At 35.7% G+C, this 27,783-nt stretch overlaps 1 protein-coding gene across 4 annotated transcripts; it reads left to right on the forward strand.

The window, feature by feature from the left end:
* Nucleotides 1-158: 158 nt before the first annotated feature.
* Nucleotides 159-27,773, forward strand: NADK2 (NAD kinase 2, mitochondrial). 4 transcript variants are annotated; one of them, XR_011600088.1, is made up of 13 exons: nt 159-814; nt 6,555-6,643; nt 8,548-8,636; nt 10,471-10,552; nt 15,223-15,306; nt 17,681-17,817; nt 18,140-18,218; nt 19,581-19,724; nt 21,595-21,650; nt 22,338-22,391; nt 23,420-23,543; nt 25,165-25,362; nt 27,210-27,773. XR_011600088.1 is itself a non-coding variant. In XM_070938901.1 (12 exons), the coding sequence occupies exons 1-12, from the start codon at nt 389-391 to the stop codon at nt 25,301-25,303; spliced, it is 1,503 nt and encodes a 500-aa protein (XP_070795002.1). In that variant the 5' UTR covers nt 159-388; the 3' UTR covers nt 25,304-25,597. The 4 variants fall into 4 exon arrangements, 3 of the variants coding, with proteins under 3 accessions (XP_070795002.1, XP_070795003.1, XP_070795005.1); XM_070938901.1 differs by lacking the exon at nt 27,210-27,773 and having other exon boundaries at nt 25,165-25,597; XM_070938902.1 differs by lacking the exon at nt 27,210-27,773 and having other exon boundaries at nt 19,629-19,724; nt 25,165-25,596.
* The last annotated feature ends 10 nt before the right edge of the window (nt 27,774-27,783 follow it).

A 27,783-nucleotide genomic window follows, 5' to 3' on the forward strand; every position in this document is an offset into this window, starting at 1 on the left:
GGGAAAGGGAAAAGTCGGTGAGGTAGGGGAGGGGCTTGAGTCGCGCGTGCGCGGAGGGTGCCTTGCTGTTTCTCCGCCCCGCCTCCCGCCCCCACCGCGGGTTTGGAGCGCTCTAGTCGAGCGCGCACGCAGCCACCTGTGCGCGCGGGTGTCAAGTGGCACGCAGGAGCGAAGGCGTGTGCGCGTAGGGACGCTGCCTCCGCCACGGGAGCACGAGCCGCGCCGTTGAGGCGCAAAAAAAAAAAAAAAAAAAAACCCAAACAAAAAAAAAAAAACCACCAACCGTGAGGGAAGGTCGCCGCTCCGTTCTTTTCGCCTTCTCACTATAAGGCAGCCTTCGGCAGCGGCGGTGGCTCCCGGACCCGGAGGACTCTCCCGAGCCCGGGCTATGACCTGCCTCCCAAGCTACGTGAGTGGCGGCAATCCCGGGGCCACCCTCCGCGCCTTGCTCAAATCTTTACCGCAGCAACCGCCGCCAAGGAGGCAGCTCGCCGTCCCGCGCGTCCGCTTGGCTGAGCCCGCGGCTTCTTTCGCCGCCGCCGCCACAGCTGGGCTCCCCCTGCGTTGTCTGGCACTGGCGGGAGAAGAGCCGTCGTCTTCTTCGTCGCCGCCGCCCTCCTTTCCCCTTCCCTCTCCTTCCCCTTCGCGGCGGCGTCTCGGCTGTGGTGGCGGCGGCCGCTCCAGCTTGTCCTCCAAGGCCGGCAGCGGCTTCCGCCCATCCCGGGTGGTGGTGGTGGCCAAGACGACCCGTTACGAGTTCGAGCAGCAGCGGTACCGCTATGCGGGGCTCTCCGAGGAGGATCTCAAGCAGCTGGTGAGCGGCGGCAACGGCGGCTGAGGCGCCTCGGGTGGGTTCGTCCCGTCCCCCCCCCCCCCACAACGGGGAAAGGAGACGGAGGAGCCTAGAGGCGGGTGGGGTGGGGTGGGGGTGCAGGTGTGGCGGTGGGGGGGGGCTCTTTAACAGTAACATAGTCGGAAGGGACCTTGGAGGTCATCTAGTCCAACCCCCTGCTCACGCAGGAGACCTGTAGTAGGGATTCGAACCGCCGAACTGCCGACCTTTCTTCTCCCCCCCCCCTCACCAGGTATCCCAGGCGATGTGGTTGGGGGGCCCCGAGGGAGACGTCCTGCAGCATACCTGGCCGGCCTCAGGCTATAGGAAGGCTTTCATTTAAAAGCTTCCCAGACCTGGTCCTTTGCATCGTTTGAAAACTTAAGAGAAACGTAACAATCTCTGGTTGGTCTGTGTGTCTCTTTTTTTATATATGGCAGGGATCTTGTAGCAGGACAAAAAAAAAAAAAAAGGAAGGGCTTGATAATGTCTGCATATTATGCACGCACGTGGAGGAGCTATTTTAATAAAGGTTTGATCTGAGTTCTGGAGTTTTTATCCAGGCTGCCTTGAGTTCCAGGGGGAAGAAAAGTGGGTTATTGGAGAGGAAGGAGTTGCAAACAAAGGATGCTTGTTTTAACATCCTAGAGCCAGTTTTGGTTATTGTGGAATAAATAAATCCTTGGTCCAAGTCCATTGGTTGCATTTGAAGAAGTTTTACAAAAGTTACACCAAAACAAATCTCAATATTGGTATAAGATTTGTTCTCTTTGCAGTAGTACATCCAGATCTTGCTTTTCCTTAGGCCTTGATATACACAGGTATGATTAGATAGCATAGAGATGAAACAAATCTATTTCATATCGTACTGCTTGGTGATTGAATATGGAGGCTGATCCAGTAGACCTTGGGCTACAAGAAAGAAAGTTGGGCTACATATGTTCTTCTCACATAACTTGCTTTCTTTAACCAGTTTACAGTTAAAGAAGTTACGTTTTAATCAATATATTGTAGCCAGTACTTAAATCAGATGACTTTACAATGTAATTAGTTAATTCAGGGAAGAGACAACTATAATTTATCTGTTCTCAGTTACACAGAGCAGCAACAGTTGACATAGAAAAACCAGCCCCTTTTTTATTGTAAGGTTTGGTTGCTAAACTCTTTTTATTGTCCAAGAAATATCAATTAGAAATAGCACCTACCCACTTCCAAGCAGCTCATTGGTCTTACTACAAATGGTACAGTACAGTCTTCTGATGTTTTGGAAGCCCAGGTTTCAGAATTCAGTTATGATGATTGATACAATAATTCTGAGATTGTAGCACAGGGGTCATTTAGGGAAGACTGTTGAAGCACATGAGTTTGGCTCATACTTCTATTCAGAGTTGTACAGTATGCTGTAACTATTTCAGCAATATTTAGAACATTTTCACAGGATCAAATTAAAGTTCTGTCTAGTTGGTCATTATGTTCCTGTAAGCAGAATGTTATCTCAATAACATTTACTTGTTCCAGAACAACTGGCCTTTAGAAACATACCACTTTTGATATTAGAAATAGCTCTTATGACATACCAATTAGCATACTTGTTCTCCATTAAGTTCATGAATTCCATTCAGCCATTAATAAAGAAATTATATTCTTTCATAGTATTAGAATTATGCAAATGAAGAGCTAAAGATAAGCAGTTAAGCGGTAACATGGAACATTACATTCTTCAGATGTTCAATCTTTAATCATGTTTTCGGCTGGTTCAGTCTTCAATAATCTAGAGGCTTTAAGTATGTTTGATTTCAATTTCTATCACTTCCAGGTAGTAGTCCAAACTGGAGAATCTTGGCTAGATACTTCAGTTATCTACTGTAGTTGTTAATTCTTCTTTCTTAAGCATGCTGAAATTACCTTTTTAAAAAATGCTTATGTGAAATGCAATGTTAGCCATTGTGATTAATTTTAATTAATTTTAAATACATGCATACTGTAAAGCAAGTAAGTAAATAAATATCAATGAAATAAAATGAGAGCCAATTTGGTGTAGAGGTTAAGCTTGAAAGCTGGCTGGGTGACCTTGGGCCAGTCACTCACTCAGCCCACAATGACTGGCTCAGGTGACAATTCCTGGCTTGTTGGTCAATTCCTGCGCAACCAATGGATTATCATTTGGTTGATCAAGAAAAAGTAGATTCTGTACTTGTGGGTGGGTGGGTGGGGTTATGAATGACATAAAATTCGGTACTTTTGGGTCCCCCAGATCTGTCCTGAGCATCCTGTAACGCTTTGAAGTGGACTGGATCAATGCAGACAGAAAATATACTCCACCAAAAGCATTTGTTTTGCTCCTGGGTAAACATTTTTTTTTTAGTTCTATTCCCATTCTATCCAGCTTACTTTTTCTTGGCAGCAGTTTTTTAGAGCCATGTGGATGTATTGTTTACAGTTGCTAGACTACTGTTTCCCCCCCCCCTAAACTTCAAAACAGTTTCTCCAGAATAAGTGGTTTACTGTAGAGCAGTACTTTCACACAATCATCAGTGATTTGTTGGGGAATAGAGTAGAGCCAGATTTTGTCTATGGAACATAATGCTGTTAAGCTCTTACTTATCATTCAAGTCTTGTTCTGTTTTTCAGATGGCAGCAGTGGTGGCTCCTTAAAGTGGTGTCACTGCTGATTCTGATCTTATGTGCACAGGATGCTTTGATTGTGGAAGCAACGCTTCCTGATCACTTGTATTCATTCTATTAATTAGCAAAACATTTCAGTCTTTTCCCAAGGATTTAGAAATGTTGGTACTCATTTGAAACACTTTTGTCTATTCAGTAGTGATAAAATAGTTACTAAATAACTTCTTTAAACACTGTTATGGTTTTTGCTTCTTTCTATTGTATTTATTCTAAACAAAAATGACCCTGAATTTGAAAGAAAAGGGAGATTAGATAGAAAAATATTAGAAACACAGGCAGAAATTATTTGCAAAACTCACACTTCCCCACTTTGTCAATCTGATTTACTTGTGTGTGTGTATCTGTATACACACACACAAACACACACACACACATTATTGATAACTAAATAAATTTAACTGCTAGTAAAATTAAACTAGATAACTTGTATTTTTTGGTTGGTCCAGTTTTGCTGAAATGTTCATTTCGTGTGTTTAAATTAAGAAATTGGAACTAAATAAAGTTGGTAATCTACCATAGATGAAGAATTGTATCTGACAGTCATAGAAATAATTTCCCTCTCTTTCTTGCAGCTCTTTAGACACCCTCAATATCTCTTCAGGGTAATAGGATAATAGTAAATTTTATTTTTTACCTAGAATAATTCATATTTAAGGGAGTTTTGTAACCCTTCCAGTTATCAATATCATTAAGAAAATAAATTGTAGACTAGAATATAAAGACTGAAACACCTATATAGTATCTTTTTCAGAGTTTTTTATTCCTGGAATGTAGTTTTGGTAGGACATTCTTAACCCAATGAGATTGGTTTTGTTGACTTTTTCAGTCTCTCTGAAAAAGACTCCGATAGTGAGTATTTACAACATGTTCTGATAGCATTATCCAAAGGTCAGACATTTGGACACATTAGCTTTAGTTAAAGAAACATTTTCAGTGAACTAAGTTGGTTTCATTGTATGACTGGATTGAAACATTGTCTTTTGATACATGTAGTTAATAGGTGTTAATAGGATGGATATATCCCGGTAGATATATTGCTGTAATTAAAACTAATGCAAAGTAAACTTGGAAAGAAAGAAAAGAGTAAAGGTGAAAAAAGAAAAAAATGAAATAAAGAAAAAGAAAATAAACATATAAAGAAGTTAGTTCCACTCCTCATCACAAGTATAAACAAATTTGGTAGCTTTTCACCCCCTGTAAAATTGAACATATCTCTTCTTCCTATAACCATTCCTTATTTATAAGCAAATCCATAAATCATCAACTTTTCAATAGATTATTTTTTTTGAAGGATGTCACACATCAGGCTCTAGAATCATAACAGGTTAATACCTCATATTAAACTGTGTTGTTATTAAGTAGAGCAGAGTTGAGCATTTCAGTTAGCTCGGATAAGGAGTTCACTTGCAATGTGACTTATGTACATATGAGTTTATTGTGAAACTAAGATATAGCAGCAATTGTGCCATTCTAATTATGACCTGGTGTGAAGGTCTTTTACTTTAGACTTCTGATATGCTTATTTTTAAAGGTTTCGAATGTCCTGATTTTAAAAAAAAAATAACATGGTCTTTCAGAATTCCTGGAGGTAAATAACACACACAGCATTCACAATGTAATATGTGTGTTACATCCATTGAGAAGTGCTCTGAGCACGGATTAATATAGAAATACTATATCTTTTTTGTTATTTCTGACCAACTATAGTCTGGTATATTGAGTAATTTTGTAAAGAGTTGATGTTCTAATTCCTTTTTTGATGCATCATTGTATTAACTTGACTACTTAAATTAAAATTAAATGAAATGTAGCATTGTTTCTCTAGCTTTTTGCTCACTTTGTTGTGAATTTATAATATACACAAGTTGTATATTAAGAATATACTTAGTTTATCTCTACACATGCAGCATTGACTATGTTCAGACAATACTCTTTCAGTTTAGTCAGTCAAACACTTCTATGCATCTTTAAAAATATGTTCAATCAGCTGAATAGTCTGACAATGAATACAGAGAATGCAGCCAAAATTTTGAGGGCTGTAGAGAATTGTAATGAAGTGATTATTGAAAATGGTGCCTGTTAAAAATATTGCTGATTCTGTTTTCCCATTTGTTCTATATTTTCATTGATTTACTAGGTTTATTTTAAATTCTATTTTCTGTTTGGTAACCTGATTGAAATAACTCAAACGTGTGGTTACACGACAGCTTTGGAGCTGTTCCAATTTGTTGACAGCCATATTCATGAAATTGGGTCTAATGTGAGTTTGTGTATTAGTTACTAGGTAGTAGGAAGTTAGTATGCAAAAGTATTGCAACTATTCTCTTGTAATGATAAAACTATGTCTTGAGGGGTAGACTTAATCCACTACTCCTCTCTACAGGATGGGAAGTCTATAAGAATGATCTGTCCAGGAGATTAATAGACTGTTCTCAGAAAATTATTTCATACTAGTATTAAAAGCCTGGTCATTAGGAATATAGAGATGATCCAAGTAACTAACATGATTGTTCTAGGTTGTATTTTTCTATGTAAAACATATTTACAGTAGTGTCATATTCACTGAAACTCAGGAAAAATGAAGTCAGAAAATAAAATTCAGACAGAGGAAAACATATCATCTTGAACTGGGAAACTGTAGATGATAGCTTCCTAATAACTGGAATATGAAGCCCACTTAAAATCATGGCTTCATTTCCTATTTTGCTTTGAAGTTATTAACCATCGTTTCTTAGTTTGAGCAAGGTGGGAAACTTAGGGGGGTCAGATGTGAGGCAGTTATTTGTGATGGCATAGTGATCAGTTCATTAAGATAAAATTTGATTAACACGATTAATGTTTATATATAAAGTCTGTAGGCTTATAGCCTAAACTGGTAATGTGTTGCAAATTCTTACAGTTTTTTAATTTTAAAATATTTTTTACCAGTGTACTTCAATTAGTGGAAAATAATTTTCAAGTTTCTAATTCTTTGCATTCTACCTTTTTAAAATGCCTGTGTTATTTCAATTTGTTTTGCCAATTTTCTCTTTCACAGCTTGCATTAAAAGGATCTAATTATAGTGGTCTATTAGAGCGGCATCGGATTCATACCAAAAATGTGGAACATATTGTAAATAGTCTAAGGTAAGGGTATATATCAAGAATTTTGATTATAATTGAAATAATGTCAGTGAGCAGAGGCTCTGAACATTTATACATTATTCTTATATTCCCTGTTTTAAAAATATTAGATAATGACTCTGATTCAGTAGTACAGGTAGTCCTCTACTTACAACTATAATTGAGCTGGAATTACAGTCATAAGTCATGCCAATTGTTAAGCAGGCCACTCCCAATTTTATAACTTTTTCTGCAGTAATTGTTAAGCAAATCCATTGTTCATAGTGGGTGTTTTTTTGCCAGAAACCAGAAGTAAACACCGATTTTCAGCAAAAAGCTCATATATTGTGGTCATATAAACGTGGGATATTGCAAACAGCCATAAATACAGGCTGGTTGCTGAGCACCCAAAATGTGATCACCTGTGATCACATCTAAAGCTATCATGTGGGAGTTGGGGGGATTGCCTTCAAGTCAGTCTTGATTCCTGGTGGCTGCTTGCACAAGTTCCTATAGCTTTCTTGGCAAGTGGTTTGCCATGGCCTTTTTTCTAGGCCTTAGAGACTGGCCCAAAGTCATGTAGCTGGCTTTGCACACAAATTAGGACTCATGGTCTCTCAGTTTCTAGGCTGGAGCCTTAGCCACTACACCAAACTGGCTCTCTTAATCAGCAACACCTAATTTGAACTGCCAACGTGACTGTGGGATACTGCAGCCATAAATGCAGGCTGGTTGTTGAGCACCCAAAATACAATCACATAGCTGCAGGGATGTGTGTGACCATTAGAACTTCAAACTCAGATTATAAGCAATGCTGGGGAGGTTAGTCGTAACTTCAAACAGTCGCTAAGCAACTTGTCATAAGTCAAGGAATACCTGTATATGAACATTATAAAGCAAATTGGATTTAGCATCAAAAGATACTTATTTTATTTATTTTATTAGTCCAATTTATATGCCGCCCTTCTCCGTAGACTCAGGGTGGCTTACAATGTATTATAGCAATAGCCTGCATACTTTTTTGTATATACCTGCTTATTAGGGCTTTTGGGGCCCCCTAAGCGGTGTTGTTCTGTACAAAGTTGGCTTATTGCCCCCACAATCCAGGTCCTCAATTTACCTACCTCGAAAGGATAGAAGGCTGAGTCAACCTTGAGCCTGTTGAGATTCGAAGTTGCACTACTTGCAGGCAGCTGGCAGCTAAGTGCTAGCACTTAACAGCACTTTAGTCCGCTGCACCACCAAGGCTCTTTTACTTCTTTTACTTTTACTTCTGAGTGGATGGGAACACAAATGTATCAGATGCAATATCTTAAAGCCGAAATGTCTTTGCTGAGATCCTGAATGCTTTGGAACACTTCTGCAGATAAAATCTGAAGTCCTAATAGATAATTTTGCTCTTTCTTTCATGTTATGTATAGTAATATATCTGTTGTTATTGTTGTTCTTTGGTCCCTTTGAGTCAGTGTTGGCTCCTGGTGTTTTCTTGGCAAGTTTTTTCAGCAGTGAATTGCTATTGCCTCTTCCTAGGAATGAGAGCTAAGGCAGGGCTAGAATTCATGGTGTCCTGATTTCTAGCCTGGTGCCTTAACCAAACTGGTTTCTACATTTTTCTGATTCCAAGTGGGTTCACCTTAATAAAGCAGCAACAAAATTCTGATACTGTTGTTTAATCCTTGCAGACGCATGGATTACATGGATTTAACATGTGAGAGAGTTGAATGCAATAAGTGGATATTTTCACGCAACTGATAACTCAGCTTTGATCTGTTTCACAAGATTGTCAGTAGTTCATATAAATTTTGTCAGTGTATAGGCTTTACTTTTCACTTTCTTTTTTTCCTAGGAGGCATTGACTGACCTCACTTTTTGCGTTTCTTAACCATGAAAACCAAAACAATCACTTGCTTTTCAATATCTCTCTGTAGAAATGAGAAGATTGAAGTTCAGCTTGTGAAACGGAGAGACTATGACGAAGAGACTGTTCGGTGGGCAGATGCTGTTATAGCAGCAGGAGGTATTAACTTGTGAGTGGGGAAATGTATTTTGAGTTATTGAAAACTTGAATAAATACTTTTGCAGAAATATTAAAACCAAATTTGCCAATATACAACTAAGTCTAAGCTAAAATGTTGGTGAATTGCCAGGCACTGATGAGACTGCAAGATCCAATCAAGTCCAATCCTTTATTTTCTTATAACTAATTAACAGAATATTGCCAAACTAAAACTATTACTTTCTTACCCACTGATATATCCTGAGAAATTCTAGTGTGTGATTACCCTGAACCTCTTGCTCTTCCCTGTGGGATACGTTTTCCCAAATTCACATCATCTCCCAGCCCTCCCAGCTTGCACCAGTCACTTACACACCCTCTTTGACATGTGCCTCCGATACACCCTTGTGCACACTTCTCAATGCATGCCACACCCTCATCCACCCTCCCGGACGTTGTCATGCCTTTCACATATATTCCCTGACTCATACATACTTTCCCTGACCTTGTTGCACCTCTTGCACACCTGCCTTGCATTGTGACTCTATTACAGCTTTGTGTACTCTTATGCACCCTCTCCAATCTAGCAGCAACCTGTGTGCCAGCCTGGGACTTGCAACTTCCCACTGACTTTTCCACTTACTTTGGTTGTGGGAAGTCCACAGGAAGTTGCTTTGTTCAGTTACTGGGGGATTCAGTTAATCATGGCAACTGGACTGCAGGGATTGCTGCTGCTAAGCAATGCAGCTGCGCTTTACAGCCAGATTGCCTAGCGATGGAAAATAGTTCCAGTTGCCAGGATGCTGGTTGTCACTTTTAAGATCCTGTGTGATTCAGAACCAGGTTATCTGAGCGTCCACTTTTATCTGCCCATGCGAACAAGTCAAATAGGGTCAACTTCCTTTTAAGTCCCATCTATACAAATATGCCACCTGATGAGGTTTTAAAAGTAGGCATTTTCAGTTACCTCTCCAATATTCCAAAAATCCTTCTCAACAGACATTTGGTTTAATCCTTATCTCCTGGGTTTCAGAAAAGATCCAGTTATTCCATTAAGTATAGGAAGAGAGGTTATGCTCTGATTGAATATTTGAATTTGCTAGATGATATATTTGTACTTTATTGTATAATTTAATAGTGTATTTGGATTGTTTTATGGGTGAATTTATTATTTGGCGAGAATACCTTAACCCAACGGCCACTGATACAAAAAATTACTATATTAAAGAAAATCATAATGGATTATTGTTCTTACTATAATTTCTTACTGTCTTTTATTGTTATACTGTGATTTCAACAACTGTATACCACTTAATACATCAAATAATAAATATGGCAAAAGGACTATTGAATCTTCCATATTGGAGTAACCACAGGCTTGATGACTTTCCCTTATAATTATTGACTGGAGTTGCCTGTTCAAATGCACTTTTGCAAAATAATACCTCTGACTTCCAAATCTTGTAGGTAGTCAGAAAGATACTGTGCTGTGGAACATTGCTGAGACCTGATATATGTATCTCTGATAGGACTATGAGATGCATATTTCTCCATCCAGGGGAATCTAACAATCATCCATCAGAATATTTTACCAAATGAAAATTAATTATCAGTTTAACTGAATCTGAATCCTGAATCAAGAATTATCCTCTTCAGGAGAGCATGTACATACTGTATGCTCTTTCAGGTGATTACCTTCAAAGATGTGTTAGTAGGCCCCAGATGCATTGAGGCACATATCAATACATACCAGTCCCGTTTTTCCCCTTGAGATGTTTGACCAATACTTCATTTTGGAATGTTAAAAAATTCTTATATAAACATGCTCTGATACCAAACCCTATATTTTTCCTAGGTGATGGAACAATGCTTTTGGCGGCCAGTAAGGTGCTGGATCAATTAAAACCAGTTATTGGAATAAATACAGATCCAGATAGGTGAGCCTAAGATTTGCTGGCATTTTATGATGAGGTTGAGTAGCCAAATAAATAAATTATATTTACACATTATAACAATTTGAGCCCCATAGATACTTCTGAAATATTATCTTATATTCAACTTTCCCCCCACATTAGTTTTACCTTTTACCTGTCCTCAGAAACATAAATAGTCAAAGCTTAATTCAGTAGCAGTATTATGCTAATCTGGGAAAAACAGAATTGTTCTGCAAGTGTATAAAGTATTACTGTAGGTTCATAAATGTAACTTTTAAAATCTAAATGTCAAATATTTATTTATTTGTATCGCACCTTTATTATTTTTTACAAATAATTCAAGGTGGCAAACATAATCAGTACTCCTTCTTATTTCTATTTTCCTCACCACAACAACCCTGTAAGGCAAGTTGGACTAAGAGACAGTGATTGGCCCAAGGTCACCTAACTGGCTTTCATGGCTAAAGCAGGACTAGAACTCATGATCTCCCGCTTTCTAGTTTGGTGCCTTAGCTACTAGACTATTAACCCTAACCTAACCTAACCCTGATGCCTTAATCGTTAAACCAAACTGGGTCTATCTATATGCCTAAATAAATCAGATGTTCTAAATTGAGTTCTACGAGTTCTAGTATCAATATATTTTATTTACTTACTAGAGTTACATCCTGCTTTTCTCATTTTTTTCCACAATTAGTCTGTAAGATAGGTTGAGGTGAGAGATAGTAACAGGCCCCAAAATTGCTAATGAACTCCATGGTTAAGTATGAATATTGTTTTCCTGATCCAAATCCAACAGTAATACTACACTAGTATTCATCGGCATCAAAAGAAATTTTCATCTGATAGCTAATATAATTCTCATTAGAAGTGCATTCATTGTCATTTTTAGCTCATGAATTATATATCCTGAGTCCATTATAATGTAAACATTGCATTGTCATCTTTTGGGAGTCTTTTGATTAAAATCAACATCACCAGGAGCCTGGATAGCTCAACAGACAGAGCTCTGTAATTTAACACCAGCTGTCTGCAATTACTGTAAGTTCGAATCTCGCCAGGCTCAAGGTTGACTCAGCCTTCCATCCTTTCAAAGGTAGGTGAAATGAGGACCCAGATTGTGGGGGCAATAAGCTGACTTTGTATAAATATACAAAAGTATGAAGGCTATTGCTTAACGCACTGTAAGCCGCCCTGAGTCTTCGGAGAAGGGCGGCATATAAATCAAATTTAAAAAAAAAACAAAACAAAAACTATTGCCTTTTAAAATTTTTCTTCTTTTAATGCTATAACTTTAGTAGTTTTTTCATTGTAATAGTTGAATTCTCACTGCAGATTTCAGGGATAATTGGAGTTAATGTATGCTTGTGAATCTTGCTTTTACCTAAATCTTATTATTTAAGAGTAAATTAGTGTTAAACTTGATTATAGCATTTGATTATCTTGAAGTAGTGGTACTTTCCACTTGGCTGTACACCTAATGCTAACCAATGTACTGCCATTCATTGATTATATATTAAAATGGCATTTCATTTTAAGCAAAATGAATTCTGTCTCTTGTATGTTGCTACATTAGACTATAAAGTCTTCACTTTTAAATATTTATCATGTACTACTTTCTCCTCCCTTTTTTTGTCTCTAAAGCTGTAATTTGTGGGATTGGGACGGTTGCCTTCAAATCAGTTTTGATTCCTTTCTTGACAAATGGTTTGCCATGATCATCTTCCTAGGGCTGAGAGAGAGACTGACCCAACGTCACATAGCTGACGTTGTGTGTAAAGCAGGGCTCATGGTCTCCCAGTTTTTTGCCTGGAGCCTTAGCCACTGCACCAAACTGGCTCTCTTAATCAGCAACACCTAATCTGAAAATAGTAACATTAATCTATTTTAAAAACTTATGTATTTTTAATACCATGCAAAGCTGGTTATTAGTTGCTTACAATGTTCTGTCCAAAATGTGTCAAAATTTACTAGTATTGTTAGTATGAGCAGAGAAAGCTGCATATGGCATAGATATAATTAAGATGATAGTTTAGTCTCAGTTTCTCTATATTATTAAAAGTATTACATGAAAGCCTTGATAGATCAAAGCCATGATGGATAATGGAGATCAATATCTTTGGACCGGTATGGTGCTAACCATGGCTTATGCAGGAGAAGCAAATGACAGAAATCATATTTTCTTTTTCTACTTGTAAAAAGTTCATTTAATTGACTTTGGCTGCAATAGAATAGAATAGAATAGAATAGAATAGAATAGAATAGAATAGAATAGAATAGAATAGAATAGAATAGAATAGAATAGAATAGAATTCTTTATTGGCCAAGTGTGATTGGACACACAAGGAATTTGTCAAGTGTATATGCTCTCAGTGTATATAAGGAGAATAAAATGCATTCATCAAGAATAAAAAGATACAACACTTAGTGATAGTCAAGGTTACTAATAAGCTATCAAATCGTACTAGGAAACAAATAAAAACAATATAATTGAAAGATATAAGCAACATGGTTATAATAATAAGTGGGAAGAGATAGATACTAGTAAGGAAGGAAGAATAATAGTAATACAGTCTTAGTAAATTATTTGACAGTGTTATGGGAATTAGTTGTTAAGCAGAGTGATGGGTATTCGGGGGAAAACTGTCCTTGTGTCTAGTTGTTATGGTGTGCAATAAAAATGAACCTAAACGTGTTTTACATATCTATGAAACTAAAAGAAAAGGGTGTGATGTAATAGATCTGAGTGATTTTGTGCAATTGGCAGATACATACAGAGAAACATGATGTAAGTGGTCTGTGCATAACTTATATGTAAACATAAAGAAATCAGTTCACATGTAAAATTGTTAGTTGTTTTTATGAAGAAAAATTAAGAGGATTGGTGAAAGATGCTTGGGTGATGAGGTGCTTTGATTCACTTTGGTAGTGTCGAGTGAATCTTGGGGAAAAATGGACATGGAGGAAGAGGAAAAGAAGTAAAAGAAATGAGAGGGGAAGAACAACTACAGCAGGAGGAGAAAATCCTGTATGAATAAATATTAGAAGATAAATTAATCTCCAAACAATGATTGAAAAGTGGATGTGAGGGAAGACGATGAAATAAAATGAAAAGAATTATGTCACGAGGTGCCACTGAAGTGCTTGGAGAAGTATTAATAGGTAATATTGAAAAAAAGGGTGCTTGGTGGAATGGCGAGCCTCTGTAATGGGTAAGCTTATATAGCATATAAGCAAATATTTGCAGCAAAAATTAGGAAGAGATAAAGACTATAGGAAAATAGTTGTAAAAATATACTCAGAGAGCAAGTAGTATTAGATAGTAGTACTTATTCCACTGAAGATATAGATGTATTTCCCTAAATTGCTGATATTATAAAAATGTGACTTTTTATAAGGAATGAATATTTGCCAAGTACAGTAGAACCTCTGGTCGCAAATGCTTCTGACCACGATCAAATCGGGTTCCAACCAAAAAATTCACAAAATTTTTGAATCTGGTCACAAATGCATACTCGGGTGACGATCAGATACGCCGTGGCCGATTTCCCCTTCTGTGCCATTTTTTTTGTAAGTGCCAAACAACAGTGACTTCGTGTGGCTGCTGCATTAATTTTGCATTAATTTTGGTTAGGTTCGGGTCACGACCAAATCGGGTTGCAACCAAAGTTATGGAACGAATTATGGTTGTGACCAGAGGTTCTACTATTTGCAAAACTGCTTCTGTATAAGAGCATGTTGCTACCGTCTTTGTTATATGGAACAGGGGGTTTAGTTCGTCTACAGCAGGGGTGTTAAACTCAAGTCATCACCGCGGCGTCACATGACATATCAGGAACTTCCCCCCCTTCGCTAAACCAGGCATGGGCGTGGCCAGTGTGTGATGCATCCGGCCTATGGGCCGGGAGGTTGACAGCCCTGGTCTAGAGAAATATCAAAATAAGTTGAATGCAGTCATAATGGAATACTTAAGAAGTGGAGTAGAACAGGACAGGAAAGTGGACTCGCAATTGCAGGAAAATAAGATGCTGACTCCAAAATACCATGTGACATTCAGTTGGTGCCTGAATTCAAACATGAATTACTTTGCACCCCCTGCATTCTATGTATTTCTTTCTTGTCACTCACTTTTGTATTCAGTGTGCATCTGTTCATTCTGAACCCTGCAGCATCTTTAGTACTGAGAGGTGGAACATTATGAAAAGAAATAGTGAATTAAATGATATTGCTGTATTTTGCTGTTTTGGTTTTTTTTTCTAGAAATGTCTCATGCCTTTAATTTCTGTTGCTTGCTATTTCCTATTACCATTCTGTGTTTGCTAACACTGCATACCTCAGCAGGTAATAGTGGGATGGGTGTGTGTGTTTGTTTTTGAGAGTTGTTGCTTTTGTTCACTGCTTAAATTTAAATACTTAAATTTAAGTAATGAACAAAAATTGTTATGAAATAAAAGATTTTGGTGTATTTGACATGTCTGTGAGAAATAGTTGATAAATTGCTCAGTTCCTCATATTTGCCAATTAAAATGCATCAGAATACAGAGTAATATAATCCATTATTATATGACACATTCCTCTTTTAGAATGGGTGAGAGGGAATAAATCTTTGCTTGAAAAATGTACTGAGTTTTCTAATACAATGTTTTATTTTTCCATTGTTATTTTATATACAGATCTGAGGGCCATTTGTGTTTACCTGTACGATATACGCACTCATTTCCAGATGCTTTGCAGAAACTTTATAGTGGTGAATTCAGGTAATATAAACTTAAATCTCTAGAGAACTTTGTCTTTAAAAATATTTTTAGATTTTAGACAAATATTGTCTAAGTGTCATTGACATGTATTGGGGATAAAACCTAATGATTATTTTTTCCCATCCTATATAAATGTAGAAGTATAGGACTCACTGAATGCAAAATAATGATTAATCTGCACTTATATACATATTTTGAAGTCAGTTTTAAATGAACTCAAAATATTGTCAAGAAATGGGCAGGAACTATGATATGACGACTAATATAATTTGGGAGAAATCAGTGTAATCCAACACTATAATTAATTAATGATGAAACTCACTATTTTTTAAATAGAGAGTGGTAACAGTACCGGCATTAAAAAAGAAGGCCACTGAGAGATAAAAGGGTGCTAATCTGTCTGACGAAGCTATTACAGAGTTGCAGAAATACTGAATAAAATGGACAAAGATCTAATGGGGCACACATATCTCTTCTTACAACAGCCAGAAGAAGCTGAATGTACTCAGTGGATCCAACATGCCAAAAGTCTGTCAGAGCGGGAAAAATGGTGGGAGGAATGGGCTTGGCTTGAATCTTCAGTACGGACAATTCATGTAATTATGTTAAGACAGGTTTTAATTATGAATAAACTTGAAAATAATGGTGAATCCTTTCTTCCCTTCCCTATTTCACATGGTAGCACCCATCATATTTTCCTACATGTGGTACAAATCATATAGGTTCTGAAATGGGGAATTGGTTAGAAAACACTTTTTTTTTCACCGAGTTCCTTATTTTGAAAAGTATGATGAGAGAAGGCTCTATAAATATTAGAAGAAAATAGAATAATCAGAGTAGCATTTTTTAAAAGATATGTATGTTTGTTAAGGCTGATCATATACTGTAGCTCAACCAGAAATTTAATTCTGTTAAGATAATAATAAATTCCCAATCATTGTGTGCAATAATTGTCAAATCTTTCAGTCATTCTTCAATAGCTGGTATATTATCATTCTCCTTAATATTTGTTAGAGAGGCTAACTAATATTTTTAAAAATAATTAAAGTAAATTATTATTATTATTATTATTATTATTATTATTATTATTATTATTATTATTATTAATAAGAAGAAGAAGAAGAAGAAGAAGAAATCATGTGTTGTCCTGATTGTAATTGGAGCCCTTGGAGCAATACCCAAAGGGCTACCCCGCTATTTAGAAATTCTAAATTTGACTTGAACATTTTGACTCTACAAAAAACCATCTTACTCGGAACAGCTTACATCCTCCGACGATACCTTAACAGTTCCTAGGTCCTTGGTTAGGACTCGAGCTGCTGAACTATTAACCAGCCTCAAAGGCTGTGAATCTCACTAAAGATTAAATAATAATAATAATAATAATAATAATAATAATAACAACAACAACAACAACAACAACAACAACAACAACAACAACAACAACAATAATAATTTTATTTCTGTACAGCCTATTAAAAGCACAAAGACAAACATCAATTAAAAATAATTAAAATTATTAAATAGTTTCGGCTCAAATTTAAAACCCCCCAAATTTAAAACACCTAATTTAAAATCATTACATTGATAGCCCAGCCTGGTGGAACAGCAGGGTCTTGAGGGCACAGCGAAATACACGGAGGTCGGAGATCTTACGCATTTCCGGGGGCAGTTCATTCCACAGGGCAGGGGCTCCCACAGAGAAGGCCTTCCCCCTGGGTGTTGCCAGCCGACATAACTTGGCTGATGGCAGCCTGAGAAGACCCTCTCTGTGGGAGCGGACTAGCCGGTGGGAGGCTATTGGTGGCAGAAGTCGGTCTCGAAGGTACCCGGGTCCTAAGGGAATGCATGGAATTGGTTATTTTATATTTTGGTAACATACCTACAGGATTATCTTCTAAATATTGTATACATATGTAACAATGGATCTGGCAAAAATAATGAATTCAGCAAGTCATAATTTGAGTGTAATAGGAATATGATCATTAACTATATTTTTGAGAAGTGTTAAAGCAATAATTGCATTTTTCTTTTCCTTAAATAGGTGGTATAATATTTAGGTTGTTTGGTTTCACACTAAATCAACTTGTGCTATTCTGAAAATTCATCTCTTCTAACACCAGAAAACCAGAAAAAGAACATTTTCTCTTTGGGATACTTAAGTTAAATTGCCCTAGAACTTTCAGAAATTATTTAATAATTTAGACTGTGATAAGAGTATGAATTTCATTCCCATCAACTAAATTTCTTTATGAGTTAAGTAATGTTAATAATTTTCTGAACGCTGTATGGGTCAGTTGTAGTGGTGATTCATGAAAAAAATTGTCATCCATTTCAGCTGCTTTACTTTTTGTGTTATCCTTCATCTTTAAAGATGGCAATGGAGGCAACGAATCCGGTTGTACCTTGAAGGAACTGGCATTAACCCAGTCCCTGTAGATTTACATGAACAGCAACTGAGTCAAGAACAGCATAGTAGGGCCCATGTTAATGGAAGATTTCAGGATCAAAGTGAGTACTGTTTTTCTCCAAAAATGCATTCAACTCTGATTGATGATTAATAGTACCCAATCTTAAACCGTCATCTTCAGCTCTAACTTTACCATCTCAAAAGAGTAGGAAAACATACTCAGAATAGAAATCAAATGCTTCTATTAAGTGCAGAGCTCCTATGTATAGATTCAGCCAGATTTGTGTAAAATAAATGTTTTCATATCAAGTCTGAAAATAAGGATCATAATTTTAGTTCAGAGACATTTTCATGTTTGAGTGTGTTTTTAGAGACATCTGCTTGGCACTATATTTCACCCATGTAATTTGCCCGTGATTGCAGGATCTCAGATTTCTGAACCACACCTCTTGCCTGTAAGATCATTAAATGAAGTCTTTATTGGAGAGTCTCTCTCATCCAGGTATGCTAAACATCTACTTGCAAGCATTACTGTTTGGCATAGCCTGTAAACATAATACTTTTATTTATATTAAAACATTTCCATACTACCTTGATTAATAATCTCTTCAATCAATCTTTATATTCTTTTGCTTTCTTATTGATTAATCTATGGAATTGCATTCATACTTGATTACTGAATCCAAATGATAATATTTTGCTTTTGAAGCCTGTGAGAAAGCAGTTAAGTGCTATATTTTTCAAGAAGTCTTACATGTTCATTTTATTATGAGTTGTTGAAAGAAAAACCATTAGCTGGTCTTTAATGCATCTTAATTTGCACCTTGCATGTTATGTGTTGGTATTGGAGTTTTGATTCCACTGACTGGGCTATATTAGCTATGTAAAAATTGCCTTTTCCGGCATTGTCTAACAGAACTTCATATTGAAATAAAAATAAGTTAGAGTAATCTTGTTTTAAGAATTTACAGAAACACTTTTTTTCTTACTGTAGAAGATTTTAGTGCTATACAAAACATTCAAAAGTTACACTTTTCAAACCACCAGTATTAGTGAAGCATACCTCAACTGAGTTCCAATTAACCACATGTTTTGGAAAGCTTGCATGGTTGCTTTGAAAGTACATAGGATATGATGTAGGATTCCTAGAAGCGTATTGTATGCACATGGAGCAGCTACACAAGCATTAGTGTAGGATGTAAGAAAACGATGTTGTAAAAATGATTTAATTATAACAGTGGAACAGAACTGTGAATGAAGTGCTTGGTAGAATAGTAGATCAGAAGATATGTCAGATCATGAATCAGGGAATTGGAACGTATGTAATAGTAGGAAACATGAAACCATAAACTAAATAGTTGTAGTTGATAAAGCTGAGTATATTTAAGAAAATGGTTTTAACAAGTTCAATTTGTTCTGTAGATTCATTGTTCTGCTAGCAATATGATCTGAAAGAGGACATGTTTTGTACAGATTGGAGGAACAAGGGGATTTCGCTCACTTGCGGCTTGAATTCAGAATTTCATTTTGAATTTTGATGACAGTAGGGACAATTATGTAGAAGGGAAACTAGTATGTGTTTCTGTTGTGTTCAATACTAGTAGATTTCCTGCTAATTGCAAACAAAATTACTAGAAAATTCTAAAAGGCTTTCAAAATGGCTTGCTCTTATACTAACCACATGCTGGAGTTTTGAAAACTGATCTAAAAAACCCTATCCATCAAAAATACATCTTTATTCTTTAAAATCTGCTTTTTAAAACTGCTGCATACAAATTCAGTAGTAAAATTTTCAGCCATGTTTGAAATTAGCCTTTTTAGACTGGTACATGCCTGATGTCGGGCTGTGTTCTGTCTTATTCAGGGTGAACTATAAGTCCTGCAAACCCAGTTTTAAATTCTCCCTTCATAGGGCTTCTTATTATGAAATATCAGTTGATGATGGTCCATGGGAGAAACAAAAGAGCTCAGGTCTCAATATATGCACTGGAACTGGATCAAAAGCTTGGTAAGTTTGGTGTGCTTACGTCGTATCACTTATCTGTGGAACTCTTCCAAAAGGCATAATATATAGGACATTTATTTGATACAATATGCGATACGGCTGTTACAAGAAGTAAGTTGTAGAGGGTTTATATTTACTGAGTTATTTTAAGCCTTACCTATTTTATAGGTCACCCTGTTTATGTATTTGGGGAAAAAAATATTTGGGAACAAAGCTCTGTTGAACTTATTTTAATGTTTGGGACTTTTTTTCTGAGAAACATTCATTTAAGGTGATTTCCAACAAATGTACTAAAATATAAATCTGAAACAATGTAAATATTTCAGTCTTAACTCTTGTTAAATCACAAGAGTTCATTTGCTTATTTATGAGGTGGTTTACCGATTAAAATAGCAATAAAATATTTTTTTAGAAATTCAGTAATTATTATAATTATATGCCTTCAAATCAACATTGACTCTTGGCAACTGCCTGGACAAGACCCTGCAGTTGTCTTGGAAAGTTTTCAGAAGAGGTTTTCTCTTAACTCCTTCCTAGTGCTGAGCCAGAGCATGATTGGTCCAAGGTCACCCACCTGCCTTTGTGACTAAGCCTCATATCTCCTAGTTCCTAGTCCAATGCCTTAATCCAGAGGTCTTCAAATTTGGCAGCTTTAAGACTTGTGGACTTCAACTCCCAGAATTCTCCAGCCAGCTGGCTGGAGAATTCTGGGGGTTGAAGTCCACAAGTCTTAAAGCTGCCAAGTTTGAAGACCTCTGCCTTAATCACTACACCAAATTGCCTCCTTTTATATATTTTAAAATAATTTATATCAGATTATAAGAAAATAGATAATCAGCTCTACACCTGTCCCCAAACGCTTTCTGGGGGGGAAACTTCCCTCATTTTTACATGTTTCTGGAAGGCTATAAACTTGAACATCTTAAAATATAAATCGGTTGGCATAAAATATTTTTTTCAAATCAGTAAAAATTAAAACCCTTATACATTTTTGAATATGAATATGTGGTATACTTAATTGTACATCCTTCATGTTACTGGCTCTGAATAAATAGAATTAAATGGTTAGCCTTTGGTATTGAAAATGCCTTTGCATTTGTCAGTAGGCTTACTTTGAGTTATAGGAGCCTTTGGAAAATTTCCAATTGTTTTTTTTTTTAAGTTTGGGATGCATTGCAGCAGGCTTTTGTGGTACAGATACATCATAGAATATTTATTTAGAGAATAAAAAGAACTCCAACAATTAATTGTGAGAGAATTTTGGATTGTTATTTTAGTCTTTAAGTACATAATGATTTTTGATTATAAATTTTCATGTACTAAGAACATATTTTAATACTTGTAAAATACATACATTACTATCCTTATGGAATATTATGATTGTAGAATTCAAGCGAATGTTCGTTTTCTAGAACACATTCTGTAAGCATTCAAAAATAGACATAATTTCTCTTTAACCTGCTGGGTTACTTGACTGAAATTCTACTATTCCCCCAATTTTTCTAGATAAAGAGTTAAGCATGCTTAATATTATCCCAAGAAATATTTATAATTTGCTGAAAACAAACTAAAAGTAAATTCCTTTTGGTTTGATAATTTCTAGGATTTCCCAGTGTTTAGGTAGCCTTTAAATCAAAAACTTTGTTGTATGGTTGAACAACGTTATGGGTTCTGGGAATTTCTGTTTTATTCAAGCTACTGTTAAACTTTATTAGCCAACATTTTTATTATTATTTTTTCTTCAGCTTCCAAGTCAAACATTTGTTTCTAGAATATTAATTAATTAAAATAATTAAAAAAAATTATAGAGACAGGGAGAAAGGCTTCCCAACTAGAGTTGATCTAGGAATTATTTTTTTAAATTCTCTTTTAGGTCTTTTAATATCAACAAAATAGCAAATCAGGCTGTGGAAGAAATTCTTAAGATTGGTGAGTTCCTAATGACATGCTCATCATTGAAAATGATGTAAAGAAATGTCTAGAGTATTGACTAATTTAATCTGAACTTGACATAGTTTAAAAGTACATTGTCTTTCTTCAAGACTAAATATCACTTATATAGCGATAACACCATTTTGAAATGCTATCAAAATGATATAAAAGTTATATCCCTGTTAAAACTGTGCTTATATTGTAGGAGTCTAATATCTGTAACAGAAAATAAGTTGAACACTTGTAAGACTTGAAAAGCTTTTAAAGAACTGTAGATGGCTTTAGAAAATAAAGTCTGTATTTTATTATATTTTTTATTAAACCAAACCAGATTATTTTGCTTAACAAATAATCTTGAATCAGAACAAAAGATGTATTTTGGGAAACTGCCCTTAAATTTATCAGGGGTGGGAAACCTATTGTTTTCCCATTTTCCTATTTATAACCATCATAAATATTTACTTTTGATTTAGATGAGATTATCCTGTAAAAGTGGCAGTATATATTGTATGTATTTCCCTTATTGTTTGGTCAGGTGCTGGTCAGAAATGGAAGTGTCTTTTAGAATTTTGTTTCTTTTTTTTGTAAGAGTAACTGAGTATTGTTCTTTGTCACATGTTGTCTAGCAAATGCAAATGCAAAATATAATTTTCTATAACAAACAATTTTCTTTTGGTTTAATAGCTAAAAGTTATGAGAATTTAAAGCTTCCATTGAACAAGGAACTAATACAGAAAGGTGAGGCCTATTTTTAGCATATTTAAACATTGTGGTTTACCAATTTGTTTTCTTCTTCCATTTTGCTCAGGATTTCAGAGTTACAGAAATAATCAACATTATTTCATGCATTTAACTTACAAGCATTAATATAATGCATTAATTTAGAAGGTTTTACATCTGTAAGTAAAAATGGGCAGTGCTAGGCTTCAAGATGGCAGCCAGCAGCCCAGATTCAAAACCCGAGTGCCATGTGATGGGATGAGCTTCTGTTCTTGCTCCAGCTTCTGCCAACCTTCGAAAGCATAGTACAACGGCACTCCATGACGTGATTGTCAGGGTTCCAAGCAATGTCACCACCATCACCAAAATGATGTCACCAGGCAACCTGAGAGCACCTTGATTGGACCATGTGACTGTGATGCTGGCCACATGACCACAGAAATGTTTTTGGACAGCACTGTCTCAGTGGCCTTGAAACAGAGATGAGCACCACCCTCTATAGTCAGCAACGACTAGCAGACTAAAATTTACAGGGACTCCTCTTTACATTTGTAAATAGAAATCAAATAAATTGAATGTAGATCAAGCGCTTCTTCAAATATGTCATATTTCCACAATCTCTGATGGGACAGGCTAACATAACATTTAGTAATTTACAAAATAACAGATATAAACAAGTTAATTTCCACAAGATTTTAAGAATAATCTCCACAAGCTTTTCACAGCTTTTCTGTGTTACATAAAATCAGAAAGCTTAAGTTCGAAAGTACTCTCTGTCTTTTTTTTTCTTTTATTTTTTGTGTCAATCTGTCCAATGGTTAGATAGTAGAGGTAGAAATTAGGAGTGGGGAAAGTATTATAATATATAAATAAATTGACCCAGACAATACACTGTTCATTAAGCACTTATGTATGTAATGTGAAAATATATAAATAAACTGTTTAAAAAAAATCAGAAAGTTTAACTATATAAAAAAAGATGATTAGGCACTAACTCTTAGTGCGCTACTTAAAAGAACCTGATTGATTGTCTTCTGCTTTTTCAGTAACAAATGGATATAATGAATCACTGCTCTATAGTCCAGAGGAACCCAGGTTGTTTTTTAGTATACGAGAACCCATTTCAAACCGTGTTTTTTCAAGTAGTCGGCAACGAGGCTTTGCTTCAAAGTAAGTATTAATAGTAAGTGTTTATCTAACTATAATTTGAGCAGCAGCTATTTTAGATTCAGGTCTGGAAGGTAATTGCTTTCAGTTGATCTCTAGGTCATTGAATGCAATATAGGAATCTGAATTTTAATTTGGAAATCCAAAACTGATTGTCTTTATTAACTATTAAAATCAGTAAGACAGGATAGTAGTTCTGACCAATACCAAAAAAAAAAATTGAGTTTACATTAGTGTAAATATAGCACCTGTTTGCAACTTTTAAAAATAAAGCAGATGCATCTTTTATTGGATCACGTGGAGCTGCGGGAGGTAGCTACACAAACCATGGAAAAGACTTAGCTGCTTTAAAAAGCTTACAGACAGGTGCTATATTCGTTCTCTTGTGCCCATTGATGATCAGTTTTGGAATTGAATGCAAAGTGCATTCAGCAAATTGTTATCACTTTATAAGTATAAGAAATGTAAGAAATTTGCAGGCATTGTAGACCTTCACAAAGGGCACTTTTTATCAAAAAGCAAAATATAGTTGACTTAAATGAGAGCAAACAAGAAAAATGCATCAAAGGTTATTTCTTCCAGTGGAAACAAAACTAATAGCCGTTAATAATAATAATAATAATAATAATAATTTTATTTCTATACCGCCCTTCTCCCGAAGGACTCAGGGCGGTGTACAGCCTATTTAAAAACACAAACAAAACAATGATATAAAATTTAAAATAATTAAATAAATGGCTCAAATTTAAAACCCCAATAAATTTAAATACCCCAATTTAAAACTATTTAAAGTTTTTTAAAAAGTATGTCCTTCAAAATGACAATGGGTTTTGTAAAAATAGTATTATAATCTTGGTCAATTAAGTGCGTCTTTTCAATTTACAGGAAAAAGTATGTTCTGAAGAAATTTTCTTTTATAATTGAGTACGGTTCTCGTTTCTCTTGGGGCTTGCTTGTTTTTGTAATATTACAGAATTTTGAAATCCTCCCTCAAGAATGTCTCTCAACCTGAATCTTTTCTTAGGCATTCCTAACTGTAACAAAACCAGAAGTTCAGTAGAAGACTTTCCATTACAGGTAGTCCTTGACTTATGACCACAATTGAGCCCAAAATTTCTCTTGCTAAGCGAGACATTTTTAAAGTGACTTTTGCCCCATTTTACGACCTTTCTTGCTCAAGTTGTTAAGTGAATCACTGCAGTTGTTAAATTAGTAACAGGGTTAAGTGAATCTGGCTTCCTCATTGATTTTTCTTGTCAAAAGCTTGCAAAAGGAGATTACATAACCCTGAGATACTGCAGCCATTACAAATACAAGTCAGTTGTCAAGCCTCTGAATTTTGCTCATGTGACCATGGGGATGCCGCAACCATTATAAGTATGAAAAATGGTCATAAATCACTTTTTTCATTGATGTTATAACTTCAAATGGTTATTAAGTTAAGTGTTATAAGTTGAGGGTTCTCTGTAGTTTAGCAACATCATTCCATCCCCCAGATTAAATGACCACATTATTCCATTTTAACGTCTTATCAAGTATGTGTTGCTTCTAATCTGTATTCTATGCATTTGAAATTATTCACTTGATTATTTGTCAGAAATATTTTTCTTTAATGTATTTTCAGAGTTTGCATTCGCTCTCGTTGTTGGGATGCCTGTATGGTAGTAGATGGAGGAACTTCATTTGAATTTAATGATGGAGCAATAGCATCAATATTAATCAATACAGAAGATGCCCTGCGTACTGTTTTGTTAGAAGACTGAAGATGCCATTGAGAATATTCAAAATTCTTCACAAAGAAATGAGATGCATCAATTCAAATGTGAAATAGCTCTTTACAGATATTTGGGAAACAAAGATTGAAATGACTTCTTTTTTTGCTTCTGAATGAGAAACTCCTGGAAAAATCAGTGTTTTGCCATTTATTGCATCTTGTAATATGAAATATAATTGGTTTGTATCTCAGACCAACAAAATTATTGGCCCTTAAAAGCTTGATTCCACAGAATGCTTTTTAAATGAAGGTGGAGTCAAATACAATTGGTATTAATATTAAACTGTAAACTTCAATGGAAGTAGTATACTACTGATTCAGCAAAATACCTTGGAACTCTTTCAGTTTTTAAAGCAAATAATATAAAAGTTAATATAAAAATGTTTGATCATACTTCAGTGTGATATCCAAGAATTTTTAATCATACTTTTGTATTCAGAAAGAACTTTAATTTTTTTAATCCTGCATGTTTGAAGTAGGATTCGTTACTGTTCTTCTATTACAGTCTAATATTCATACTTCTATCCACAAACCATGTTTCTATTTACCATTGCCTTTCTTGTATTGTACCAAACTGGTTATTGAATTCCCAGTATTCCCCCATCCTATACGAGCACCAAGCATGTAGACTTAAATATAATTAACTGGCCTGCCTGTGCTTTGGATAGGCCTACCACAAGCAGAAATAATGATGCAGCTGAGGGTTGGCTAGCTTAATTGTTTGTTCTACTCCCAAGGACAGGTGCTCCACTAAGTAGGTCCTAAGATAGCAAAATACACAATATCATTCCTTAAAAAGTTAACTGTGTATTTGTGTTAGGAGTATAATAATCTTTACCTATCAAGTGCAGAAATATTCATGCATTTTGAAAACTACTTTGCAGTCTCTAAAGCATATGTATGAACAGTTCCAAGATAATGGGAACATTTTGTTCACAATAGTGTATGAAACCCAATATTATACAAACAAGTCCAACAGTGTTTTTCCACTCAGGGATAGAATCTTCTCCTTTGCATTCCTCCCAAATCATTTCTAGAAGTTTCCCCTAGTCCCCAAGAACTTTGTGCCTGGGAGGTGCAGAATGGAGAGATTTATTTGACCCTTTCATGGTTCTATCCATAGAAACTGTTTTTCATACAGAATTGAACTCCCCTCTTCACATTTTACTTGACAAGTTACAGAAGTGTGTGACCACTGCCAGCCTCTTTTCCTTTGTTTATTTCAGGTAGCTGTTGAATGCAAAAGTCTTTACAAAGATAGTATTCAGCTGTATATTAGTTTACATTACTTATACCAGGATACTTTGCAGATTGGCTGCCACTAAAAAGAATCATTCTTGCTGGTTTTAATGACATTTTGAAAATGTTACAGGATGCATTAGCTGCTTATATTTGAAATAATGATAATTAACCTGCAATGTGAGAGAAATAAATGATGAATCCCTTTTCTAATTACAAAGTATTGTAAATTATATCTTCAGGGCTTAACATGAAGAGTTAAGAAAATTGAAAATCAGTTTTACAAAGGTTGTGTTGAATTTGCAATATCAAAGATCATAAACCCTTTAAAAGACAAAAGTAACTGGGGGGGGACACTGAAATATATATGTCAGGCTTTTATCATGGAAAGCTTCTAAGTCTTTCAGTGAAAATGTGAGATTATCTGTTTACATGACTGTGACTTTAGCTATTGGGAAGCTGAAATGGACTATTTCAAGTAAATATCTTTAAAACACGAGCAAAATAAAACCAAGATGGATATGTTCTGTAATTGAAATTAAGGAAGATGTAAAATGGGTTCAATGTACTCAGTGTTTGTTTTGTGATCTTCAAGTTCTAAAGTTGGCATTGTTAATTTGGGAGTAATTTAACATGAATATGTTTTTCTTCCCCAGCATGCTGAACTATCTGTGTCTAACTCTTGGTTGTCTCTGGTGGGTTTCCACAGAAGAAGTATATGGAATGTTGAGGCCATACCAACATCTGCCTTGGATTGTGACTGTTCACAAAATGCTGCCTTGACAACCTTAACCAGTCATTTACAAGAAGGCAAACTGACCCAAGTTTCTTGTGGAGGTGTATAGACATTTCTAAGGAAACACTTGGCTGCAATTGCACACTTTCCAGATTGCTTATGTGACTCTGTGCTGCTAAGAGTATGTAAAGATGATAGTCAAGGTTGACTCTTTGCTTTGCAACTTTTCTTGGTGTCTCTTTTATTAAAAACAAAAAATTAAACCAGCCGGAATTGAGTGCTAAGGGAGAGGCCCACGGCAGAATCTTGATAGGACTTAATAAATATCTAAATGGTACTGTATTTTCATCGCAAGTGGATCATCATGTTGAAAATTTATGTCCCATTTTCTTAAATTATGCCAGTGATGAAAGGTTAAGAATAGTACTGTTGTCCATTAGATAAAAAGACAATAAAAGATGCAAGGAGCTGTCCTTTGAAATGATGTGATCTAA

Source organism: Pituophis catenifer, unplaced genomic scaffold (genome assembly GCF_029215685.1).
Source record: "Pituophis catenifer annectens isolate HBS135680 unplaced genomic scaffold, rPitCat1.0.hap2 SCAF_2, whole genome shotgun sequence".
Taxonomy (NCBI): Eukaryota; Metazoa; Chordata; class Lepidosauria; order Squamata; family Colubridae; genus Pituophis; species Pituophis catenifer.